Raw genomic sequence first — 12,320 nt, forward strand, 5'->3', positions numbered from 1 at the left:
TTTTTTTTTTTTTTTTTGGTTCTTTTTTTTCCGGAGCTGGGGACCGAACCCAGGGCCTTGCGCTTCCTAGATAAGCGCTCTACCACTGAGCTAAATCCCCAGCCTCTTTTCATTTTTTAAAAGAAAGCATACAAAGCCAGGTTCCAAGATATTGCTACACTCTCACTTTGTTTTCATTTTTGTTTTTCAAAGGGTTTTCTTAATATAAGTGTGCAAAAAACAAAACAAAAGAACAATAATGAACCAAACCATAGTGAGTGTAGCCTGCAGTACAGACAAATTTCTCCACATAACTTTAGGGGAAGTGGAAAGAGTTGCAGAACTGAAGGAAAAATGATCTGCAAGGCCCAGGATGTCTTCCTTCCACAGAGGACGGGTAGGTAGAGGAGCTATGACTTTGTGGAGCTTCGCTCCCTTTGCTACTGTGAGGAAGGCATAAGTGGCCCTCAGAAGCAGAGGGTGAGCCTCCTGGCCCTCGGGACATACTTGCCATAGCTCCCAACTCGGAAAGACCTCTTTACAGGGTACAGTGTACCCTGGTGGCCTAGAAGGCTGGCAGTTCCCTACAGTGGGGGTAAAAAGAATGTTTACATATAGGTTTCTCCTGGTAGGATTTTGCACTGAAAATGCTACAAGCACACCAGCCATTTTCAGAATACAATTCAGTCATCTAAAAGAGCATCCAAGACAACCCCCATCATCTCCCTGCTCAGTTTCACTGCTAGTGTTTTCTTCAAAATGGTAAGCATATGTCTAGTTGTCTATTTTAGGATCCTGAGAAACCTTAGCTATTACAAAGTTATATTATCACATCTATCTAGAAATAGAAAATGTTACATTCTGTCTCTAATTCATTTTTCATGAAGCTCTTATTAGATTAGCATTTCCCTGAAAGCAAATATTCTTCCCCAAAATTTACAAGATCACTTAATGACATATTTTACAGTGTGCTTTATTTCTGTCAACTGTCCTTTGTTAAGAAAAGTCTGTTGTTTTAAACTTCTTACATCTGTGCCTGTGATTTTATTAAGACACCATTTACTTTTGATCATGTGTATATGTGTATATCTGTGTTCGTGTACACCACATGTGTGTTGGCTACATGTGTGTTGAACACATGGGTAAGGCCAGGGGCCTCAGACCCATGGAGTTCCTTTACACGTGGTTGTTGGCCGTCTGACGTGCATGTTAGGTGTCTTAGTTGGGGTTTTACTGCTGTGAACAGACACCATGACCAAGGCAAGTCTTATAAGAACAGCATTTAATTGGGGCTGGCTTACAGGTTCAGAGGTTCTGTCTGTTTTCATCAAGGTGGGAGCACGGCAGCATCCAGGCAGACAGTGCAGGCAGAGTTGAGAGTTCTACATCTGCATCTGAAGGCTGCTAGTGGAAGACTGAAGCTAGGATGAGGGTCTGAAAGCCCACACCCACAGTGACACACCTACTCCGACAAGGCCACACCTCCTAATACTGCCACTCCTTGGGCCAAGCATATACAAACCATCACATTGGATATCAAAATTTTGTCCTATGGAAGGATCATTCATGCTTCTAGTCACTAAGCAATCTCTTCAAATCTCTTCATCTGCTGCTCCCTAGGTTTAATATGGTCACAGCCTTCAGAGGGGACACTGCTAGTGGTTGGTGAATCCCTAGTGCTTAAACAGATTAAAACTTTAAAGCAAATGGTGAAGAAGCAGCCGGAGTGTGATTACCATTTAGCCTAAAAATCATGGATTAAAAAAACAGATACACATGTTTAAAGATGATATTCGTACTTTTCAAACTTGCCAAAAATAAAATGAACAGAAATACTTGGTATCATATAATGATCAAGCTCTAAAAATGGCCAAGGGTTTCAAATAATACAAACTTGGAAAGACTCCATTTGAAGAAATAGCTTCCGACACACACGAAGGCAACCAAAGAAACATGCTGGGTAAACACAGCTAATATCTATTATTAAGAAATCTGTATTTATGTTTTATAACAGCTTGCACTGTGCACTATATGATTTAATTATGAATAAAAACCACATATGGGTGAACTTAAAATTATTCCAGCAAGTGTATATTGTTCATTAGTTTATAAAATACTTTAAGTGCTTACTATGTCTTTGGTTCATATTAGTCAAGAGATAGAAACTTGCTTTCCAAAAGCAATAAGCATATGATAGATGAAATAGATTAAGGTTCAAAGGTTACTAGAATCACCTGAAGGGGGAAATAATGTATAGGTACAATTCAAAGTGAACTTTAACTATTCAAAACCTCTTTTTTGTGTGTGCATAAGGCATCAAATAAGCCATGAATTACAAGGTAGGGAGTCAGCAGGGATTAAATACAATAAACTAGTCACAGTCATGGAACACTGAATAAGGTAGCCTGGCTTTTGAATAGAAAACACCTTAAGAAACTCTAAGCCATAATTAAAAATAAAATTGGAGAAATTTAAGCAGTCTTTGAGCTTTACAATTAGACATATAAAATATTCCAGGATTAAAATAATTGATGTACTGTATTAGGATGTTCATCCACCCATGGTAGGAAGGTTGTAGAGGCAGGAAGACCAGTAAAGAGGACATTGTGGTACCATTTTCTTGGCCTTTCTAAGATTTTTATTTTTGAAAAAAAAATTATGGGCAGATTTTAATAAACAATACTGTCAAATTTTCTTAGGAACAAACTGGTTTAATTGATATCACTGTAGATAAAGTGGTTTGCCAATGGAGCTCCTGAAAATGAAAGTAATTACTTGTATCTGGACGAAATATTCTGTTAGATTGTTGTTTTGATAGGTTCCCATAGAAAGAAACTAATACTAGTCAATTCTGCAGGCCTATGGGGAATAAGAACAAACAAGGATCGTAGGAGAAGGAATCGGCCTAGTCTATGACAGTCTCTGTCATCTACCACCTCTACTAGGCATCCCCTGCCAGTAATGGGGGCCGATCTCTGTGTGCAGAGAACTATACACATTGGTAGCCACATGAGACAGCATCACGGAGCCTGAAGAAGCCAGTGACACTGTTTTCAGTCCTAATCATCCAGGAAACACCCTAGCAGAAAGGAGAGCAGAGTTCAGCTTTCCTGAAGGCTGACTTTTGATCACCACTTTCAATAAAGACTTAACTACAGATTAATACATAAACACGGAAACAGACATGGGTAAAAGTCAAAAGAGGAGTAAAGGTTCGGCAAGTAAAACGGATTGTTGACATAGATGATGCTTGGGGCAGGGGGTTAATTAGTGGTTATTTTCTTCTCTTTAAACATCTTTAAATTGTATTTCAAAACGGCAATAAGTTGTATGTATATGTGTACAGCTGTATATAAGTATATAAGCATGTTCTCTAGTCATTTAACTCCCAGAATTCAGAAACTGCATCTTGCGTATTCTTAATGGTGTGTAGCATGGTTCAGTAACCTTACAATATTGGAAATAACATGATTAAGAGTAATGATCCTGTGATATCCTCACGGGAGACATTTAATGACATTGCACAGGAAGTCTCACGGTGTCTGTGCTAATCTTTTATAAATGGGGGTTTGGGAGGGATCTATTTCCATTTCCACTTCCTAACAGGAAGTGACTCTTCCTGCCAGAACAAGTATCAAGTCTCCGGTCTGTCACTAGGGTCCACAAGATTATATGCTCAAGAGAGCATGTGCGCTTGAAGGAGCTCATCCATGACAAGACAGAGTTAAGGTTGAATCAACGGCACTGCAAGGCGCAAAGCCCAGAGACAGCATCTTGCAGAAAAGCCAGCTAAAGACAGGTACTTGTACCATAGATGCAAATCCATAAAGTCTCAATATTGAAAGCTTTCCTGATGCAGTCGTTCAAAGAATAAATGGCATGAGAAAGTACAATTGCCTTGGAAATTAAGAGTCTATACTGATATCAGCCTCGATGAATGTGACAGATTACCTTGGCTGAATGGTTAAGGGACTCCATTAGCTTAGTGGTGAAGAAGACCTAACCAGTTATTGTTTATGATGCATTTTATTTAAGTAAATACATTGTTACGGATTAGGTTGTCTCATGAGGACTATATAAGGTCTCAGGAAAACGTACCGTTATCTACAGATATTAAAGCTGGGTGCTCCTATGTGGATTACAAGATCTAGAGTAGGCCTAGAAAACCAGACATACATCCTCTTAGAGTTTTTCTGACAAGGTGCTATATCTTTTAATCATCACTCTATTGCATAAATTATATATGCGATCCAATATTATGACCTAGATACAACAGTGATAACTACGCTCACAGGGTCTTTGTTTTGAAAAGAGCCATGCAGGGTAGGGAAGTCCTTGGAATGGATCTGGGGCTTGCAAATTTTGTTATTCTCTTTGACAAAACCTTTTATTTGTTGGTTCAAGTGTCTACAAGTGTTTCAAGCACTTCTATGTATTTCATAGGAAACAATACTGGGAATAACACTCCGTTTGACTCTGCTTCTAAGTTCTTTACAAAAAAAAAATGAGAAGACAAGACGAGATCCGTATCTTGTAAAGAGTTAGATTTCTCTGAAGCCAGAATGGTGAAGAAGAGAGACCAGCAGAGGGGAAAGAAGGAAACACCAGAGACCTTCAAAGTAGGTTCCAAGAAGTCAGCTCTTCTCTAAAGCTTAAAAAAATGAAACAAAAAACAAAAGCTGACTATAAAAATTGCTTTTGATCCTAGGTCTACCCACATGAGCTTACTCAATAACAAGAGATCGACGTACAAAAATAATCTTAAAACAATTGATTTTTCTCCCACGTATGTTAAAATGTCCATTTTCCCACGGAATCATTAAAAACATTCAAGATGGTAATAGTCAAGGCATCGAATTTAGCACTAACAGAGGTATGTGAATAGGCTGGGAGTCAAACCCAAGCCTTCTCGAAGGCTTATACCAGAACCCTCAACTCTCACATTTATTTCAGTGCTTTAGTCTTTAGCTTTCCTCAGAACCAGAGCTGCTGATGTGCTACCCACAGTGCAAGCATCTCCACTCTTATTAAATTCTGTGAGAATCTGCTGCCCCCTGAAGTTGTGCAAAATGATGTGCCTATAAGCAATGATTTATTTGAAAATAACTATGAGACAATTACTCCCTGTTCAAAACCCTCTTCAGAATCAGAGCCCCAAACCACCACATACTGCGACATCGCAAGCTTTTCTTTCTCTAACTCTAGAAAGGACTTAAGTCTCAGCACAAAAACAAGAAACTGACTTTAAAGCTTGCTGTTAAAGCTCAGAAAAATAAATGCTTAAAAAAATTATGTCAAAATACTGACAAACTCAGAAAGATACATGAACAATGAAATCTGAGGACACCATGAAGCAATTCCAAAAGGTGTTATTTGAGAGAAAGAGTTTTCCCGAGTAAGTGCTAGAAAGTGAAGATCCTCCTTGTTTCTTTAAATGGGTGCTTTCCAAACAGAGACAGCCTGCTGTGGAGTTTATGTTGTGTTTACAAATGTATGCACAAATGTTTTAATTGTATGTACAACTTGAATTCCGTGTACAGAAACACTTAACAGGTTACTAGAATATATCTCAGGATCACTGAAGGCTTTAAACTCATTGTTGTGGAAAACTGCTACACAGTAGAGAAATATGCAGTATCTTACATGCATTCCCTGGCCTCCCAGGCAGGTAACCCAACTCACAATGACATGGAATGATTCTGACAACATTAGGAGCCTAGAACTGTCCCTAGGATGTAGAAGTCCTGATTTAAACCTTATGGTATGGTCTATGCTGTCTTTCTTATATAGACATGTAAAGTCTCCTTAAAATTATACAGAAGTGCTATAGTTTCATCAGATTTTTTTAATTCAGAACAAATAAATAAATCAAAATACTCTCTCATTATAATCCATAAACTCGTATTAATAACTTTATTAGCAATAACAAAATTATTTTCTCTGACTACTCAATATTTTATTACACAAGATGAATATTGGAAAAAAAGGGGCCAAGTTAGTTGCATATGGTGAAATGTTAACCAAACAGACCACCTATGATTGTCTGATCTGGGGGAAGCTGGTAATAAGACTGACTTCTGTCCTCTATAGCACATTCAGTATATCTCTGTAAAGGATGACAGGGTGGTCCTGACATTTATACTTGACATTCATTATACTCTTGTAGATTTGAACATGCATTAGCTAAGTTCAATGTTGCTATGAACATATCTACAAAAAGAGTATTTCTCAGAAATGTGGGATTAAGCAGGTCAAATGCCAATAGGTTTGTTGGTAGCAAAACATTTCTTCTGATCTTTTGTTTCGTTTAGGTTTTGAGAACTTACTGGTGGGCATCCCACAGCAGCAGAACACTGCAAAACCAAAAGTTGTAGCTATTTTGAAAACACAAACTTAATTTTTTTTTTGTAGTAATTGACCAGACAACGCACAAAAAAAAGCAATGCAATATTGAAGATCTGCTAATTTGGCACACTGGGTAAAACGTACACTTTACATCGCCATTAATCTCAAAGTGGCTGTAATCAAGCTTCAGGGAATACTAAGAGCACAATTCCCTCTCGTCAGTAGCCTTTGTTACATGGCAGTCATCCACCTGTCCATGGTCAAGGGGAAAAAAGAAGGAACCCACAGGGAAAGAGGCACTTCTCTGTGGGAAGATTTGGCCTTGGAGTCTGGGCTTTTGAGATGCCCTAGTGATCTGGGATCGATGCCGTTTTATTTTCTTTCAGGAATAAATCTGAGCAATGGAATGGCTTACGATGGTTCAGCCAACCAGCCATATCAGATTTATCAGAGAGAAAGAATGAAAACTGGCTTAGGGAACTCCTGCAGTGGCTGAGTGGCAGGTTGCTGGGAAAGACACATACAAAATGAATACACTTAGTGGTGGAAGGGAGAAATATATATTCACATGTGCCTAAACTCGATAAATAATACGTAAGGGATTCTTAGTAATGGAAAGGGTGAATGTGTAAGACAGATGATAAATAGCACTTCTATTTAAGAACCAAAGAGATGAAAGCTCATGAATACTAAATATTTGAATCCACTTTGAGGAGGAAATATGATTTTCTATCAAGTGAATGCAAACTGTAAAAAAAAAAAAAGCAGCCAATGCACACACTATTCAGGTTAGAATAAAAAATATATAAATCTTCCAGCACATACAAGCCCAAGCCCCAGTAAACATTCTGACATAATTTCCTAATTAAGACACATTTTCAGAGACTAAATGATATATGTATATGATATACATATAATATCATATATATATGGTTGTGTTTTTGAGAAATTTGAGTTTCTGTGCATGCATGATTAAAATAAAGGCAGTTGAGTTGAAGAGAGAAATCAACAATGAAGACAGAAGCAGTTATTCCACTTCACCTCAACCATAGAAACTTACCGTGTTTTCAAGTAATTTGAAGCTACAATGCAAGGTATCCATCCATTTAGAAGTGTTCCAAATGAAAGAAAACTACGTTCTTCTATAAAGCTACCTCGTACACATGCACGGTTTTCAACATTGAAGGAACAAAAGGGGATAGTGTGCCTATGCTCATGAACATTGCAAATGCCCTCTGAAGAAAAGATTCATGCATTATTTTTTTTAAAAAAATCTATGTAATATTTTTCTCGTTAAGTTTCATTAATAACTTCTCAAATGTAGAATACCACTGGAATATTGGAGGAGGGGAATAATATACCTTAAATGTATAGGATATGTGCACACTTTGATTAAATGAAAAGCAGGGAGCTAAATAGCTTGCACATAAGAAGAAAAATGATCTTGTCCAGCACATATTACGGTTTGTGAGAATGTCACTTCAACACAACTGTATAGTTTTATTTCAGTAAAAAAGTGATGTTGATAAGTTCAACCACAGAAAGAAGGCAAACATTTTAGAATTATTCCTCCAGGTGGAATTACCATAGAAAGGCCTTTGACCAAAATGTTTATAGATAATATTTACCACCGGTAAAGAGACATAAATTCCTTGGAATTATTTTTTAAATACTCAAAAGCTGACTTTTTCCCCCTCAAGCAGAAGGAAAAGCAAGTTTTCCTACGTAAAATTTTCCCTAGAAACATCTTGAAGATCGCACAAGGGAATCACCCACTGTATGTTTTTATTCCGTTCACATCCAGCAGTAAATAAGGTGCATTCCTTCTGCTTAAGAAATTAGCATTTCAAAAATATGCCACTTCCCCCTGAACTCCAAGCGTGTCTAATAATGCGAGAAGCAGATTGTCTTCCCTCGTTTCCTTAATTTGTTTCATCTAAAAGCAATTCACTCAACATCTTGTCGCCCTCTGGCAGCTTAGTTTACTTATCCGCACTTAATTTCTCATTTGGACCAAAACAAACTCCTCCAAACTGCTGCCGACTGCTAACCGCGAGAGAGGAGACGCGCGCTATGTATTTACTTGGATAGACAGCCACACACGCACAGGCGCAAACACAGAGCCTCGCTCTCACCAGACAGCGTCTTGTTTTTATAATAGCACTACATTAAAACCAGCTGAACTTTCTCTGCCAGGTGCGGTGGAGGCGCCTGGAAAAAAAAGAAGTCCCTGGGGGCACAGACAGTTTCCAATAGATCACCTAAGTATGCTTGTTGCAATTATACCAGGGATGCACCCGAGAGCTTTTCTTTGTGCGGCCCTTTCATCTAGATCACTTTGTGTTTTGAACAAGTGAGTCTCTCTTTTGTGTCCCCAGAATTTCAAGTACAGAGTCACACACACACACACACACACACACACACACACACACACACACACACGAAACAACAATGGCACGCTAATCCTTGTGCTTCTAAATGGGCTCACTTGTGGGTCTGACAATTCGCCCAGGGAAAGGAGCAGAGAGAGCTAAGGAGCAAGCTGGTGTCGTCTGAGACGCGGAAGGGGACAGCTACAGAACTAATTTGGATTACATTCCTTGCCTAAATTCTGAAAAGGGCTCTTCGGCATAGCCCAACCGGGAGCTGTAGAGTTAATACCAATTGCTGTGGACTTGAGGGGGGATCTCCCAGCGGCCCAGGCCATGCCAGACAGCCCCCTGGTAGGGTGGCCTGATAGAAATTCCTCTCGGCTAAGCCTGCATGACAGTTGCGAGTGTCTTTGAATGGGTCAATGTGCATAATCAACCCATTGAAGGGAAAGGCAAGGGGCTCCGAGTGGGAAGCTAGAAAGGGATGTATCTAGGCGGCCGCCTGGAATCTCAAGTCCTTGCTGCCGCTCTGATTCCAGAGGTGGCTGGAGCGCAGGATCTGGAATGCACGAAGAATCTCGGAGTCACTGGGAGTATGCAAACGGCCAGCACAAATGGCGAGCTTGTGCCACTCGAAGGTCATTTTGAACAGCTCAGAGATTGTAACTTGTTATTTACTAGGCGAGGAGGAAGAGGCGGGAGCGGGGGCGGAGCGGGAAAACTAGCAAGCAGCCGCTTTCTCGGTGAGGTCAGAAGGACACCCTCTAGGGACCTAAAGCTCTCCCTGTCGCCACTGCTGAACGCTTTATCTTCTCAAGCTGACTCCCACGTTCCCGCCACCAGCCCCGGAAGGTTCCGGAAATCTCTCTGCCTTCTCCAAAAGCCCTCTTCTCGCCCCTCTCAGCCGGGTCAGACACACCGGTTCTCCTTAGTCCTTTCGTGTCCCCTCCTCTCATCCGGGAGAAACTCCCAAGAGTCAAAAAACTTTGAGCTCCTCTACGTCTCAGCCGCTGTCATTGGCCTTGGCGGCCCCAGCACGCCAGCGACTCTGTGCTGCCTCTCGGGGTCAATTAGTCGTTTTTCTGTCCAAATACCTAGGGCTTGGGCGATCGGGCCAACAGTGGCGGCACTCAGGAAGCCGCCACCCGGCCCGCCTCGGGCTAAGTCAATGAGTGCCACCCGCGGGCTCTGCAGCCTGGCGGGGCAGTAAACAGAAGTTCAGGCCAACCCCAAGTTGCACTACTGGAAGAACTCTTCCCGGAGCCAAGACCAGCACCGGGAGGGAAGGCCGGGCTCCGGGCTCAGTATGCCAGGATTTTTTTTTTCTTAAGAGATCTTGCTGGCAGGCGAGCCAGCCCCCCCCCCCTTCTCGCCCCAAGTCAATCGAAAGACAGCCCCGAGATGCCAACCAAGAAGGCCCAGAGTCCCTGGCCTCTGGCCGAGGCGCGCACCCGGTGCGCTCCAGCTGCCCGGATAGGGCTGAGCGTCCGATGTGACCCCGCAGGGTACGGGAGACTCGGGCCGGCGGCCGCGTGCCAGCTTGCTCAGGTGCCAACCCCGCTCCCCAGCCGCGCTCCGCCGCAGCCCTGCACCCCGGGAAGGCCAGCCAGGCTCAGCCCGGGAACCTCCTGGCGGCCCGAAGAGGTGCAGAGATTCTCCGGTTTGGTTTGATTATTTTTCCCTTCCCAGCCGGAGGAGGAGGGAACCTCCACTGACGGGGCTTAGGTCTCCCACGCCCCGAACAACGGGCGCCACCAGAAGCGATCCCGCTTAGGCTCCCAGAAAACGCGCCAGAAAGAAAGAAGGGGGCTAAAGAGAGGGCGAGAGGGGGGACAATAATACAGAGGGAGGCAAGAAAGAGGAGTCATTTGTAGCATCAATAAAAACACACGCACGCACGCACACACAAAGGTAAGTTTGGGATGGAGCAAGGGGCGACCCAAGCCAGAAGCAAGGTCCCTACGGTCCCTCAAGCCGGAGGGTGACAGAGGAACGAGGGGAGAAGGGAGCCACCGGAGGCGGTGGCGGGTTCAACAGCTGGAGCGCGACTGGGAACCGCGAGACCGCGACCCACCTGACTGAGAAGCGCTGGGCTGGACGGTCCTGGCTGCCACCAGAAGGCTCCCCCAGACCCACAGTCCCGTCGCCAGCTTCATTTTTGGCAAGTCTCAGATCCCGCGCTGACAATTACATGTCCAAATACCATAGCCACTTGCGGGCACGCGGAGGAGATCTCCCCCCCTCAGCCGGGAGCGCGTGGGGGGCGCGAGGGGGGCGGGCGCGGCGCGCTCTGTGCACGGGCTTCCCGGGGTTGGCGAGCCAGTCGGCGCTGGTGGCGGCTTCCAGGACCCGGGGACCCGCGGACCCAGCAAGGGGCCGCGAAGGAGGGCGCGCGGATGGGAGTGTGCGCGACTGTGCGGCTGGTGCTCCGAGCACAACCGTACAGCTAGTTTCCGGAGTGATCCTCTGCTCGCCCGTTCACTCCTCACTTTCTCGCTCGCTCTCTCTCCTTCTCACTGGTTGGTCAACAATAAAAAGAAAGAGGGGGAATAAAGGCTTCCAAAAAAAGTTGATTGCGAAGAGGCGGCAGGGTTCCGGCCTCTCCCCCCAAAACCAGGCTATGTTCAGCTCTCTCTTCAGTCTCCTTGCATCTCCTGTCCAAATCTGGAGGGAAAAGGAGGGGGGGTGCTTCTTTCCTTCTCCCCGATCCTGTGCCCCTTTTTTTCCACTGTCAGCTTTCCTCACACTTGTCCAGCCATTGCAGTAATTAAAGCTCCGAGCGTCATTTCCAACGCTCCGCGGTCTCCAGCCGCAGCCCCACAGAGAAATTAATAAGACTCAGGGAGAAAGATTTTTTAAAAAAGAAAAGAAAAGAAAAGAAAGAAAAAAAGAGGGGAGTGGGGGTGGGAATCAAACAACCCTCCACGCAACCAGCCAGGCTTTCCTCCGCTGCGCAAGCCCCGCCCCTGCTCTGACCCATGTAGCCACGCCCTCCCCCTAAGGAGAAATCTTATTGGCTCAGACACTCCCCAAAATCCACTGCCCCTAGAGTTGGGAAAACACCTGTCAGGCAGTGGGAGCACGGTGTTGGTAGGGGCTCCTAGGGGAAGCAGGATCTGAGAGGCTCAGTGGAGACCACAGTCTGAAACGCTCCCCTTGCGACTGCCCTGGCAGAGGCCCTGGACAGCTGGCCCGCCGAGAAGTCAGTCCACCAGAGGGAATGCTTGCTGAAGGAATTTTTGACACAAGAACAGGACATTTTCTTTATTGCTCCAAGGCATCAGTCCACACGCACGACTTTCCCTAGAAATAGAAAGTCAGTGTTGCTTTGGGAAAAAAAATATCTCGGTCCCTCTCCATCACCCCAGAACGTTCCGTGCTTAGTACTTTAAAATGGATATTGCAGGTAGCTGGTAGCCTTGCAGGTAAAATAAAACCTGCCAACAGTTCTTGTCTTCCCAAATAAGACGCCGTCTCTCCCACCTTCCCAAGATGACATTGAGCCAAACTTAAAAACCCATATTTGTGAAACCACATCCTTTGACTCTGAAATTATGCCAACTATCTTAAGCCTGTGCTGTTCGGTCTGAATGTGTTTAGGAGGTCAGGTCATAACTATAGGAC

General features: G+C 43.7%; 1 protein-coding gene across 5 annotated transcripts in view; it reads right to left on the bottom strand.

The window, feature by feature from the left end:
• Window positions 1-10,912, bottom strand: part of Erbb4 (erb-b2 receptor tyrosine kinase 4) — a 1,072,248-nt gene extending 1,061,336 nt beyond the window's left edge. For 4 of the 5 annotated variants that reach the window (XM_063267662.1, XM_039084150.2, XM_039084151.2 and 1 more), the window contains exon 1: window positions 10,771-10,912. In XM_063267662.1, the coding sequence (XP_063123732.1) occupies window positions 10,771-10,852 (82 nt within the window). In that variant the 5' untranslated portion in view covers window positions 10,853-10,912. The remainder of the gene's footprint in view (window positions 1-10,770) is intronic. The other variant, NM_021687.2, reaches the window with a different exon arrangement.
• Window positions 10,913-12,320: the final 1,408 nt, after the last annotated feature.

This window comes from Rattus norvegicus, chromosome 9 (assembly GCF_036323735.1).
Source record: "Rattus norvegicus strain BN/NHsdMcwi chromosome 9, GRCr8, whole genome shotgun sequence".
NCBI lineage: Eukaryota > Metazoa > Chordata > Mammalia > Rodentia > Muridae > Rattus > Rattus norvegicus.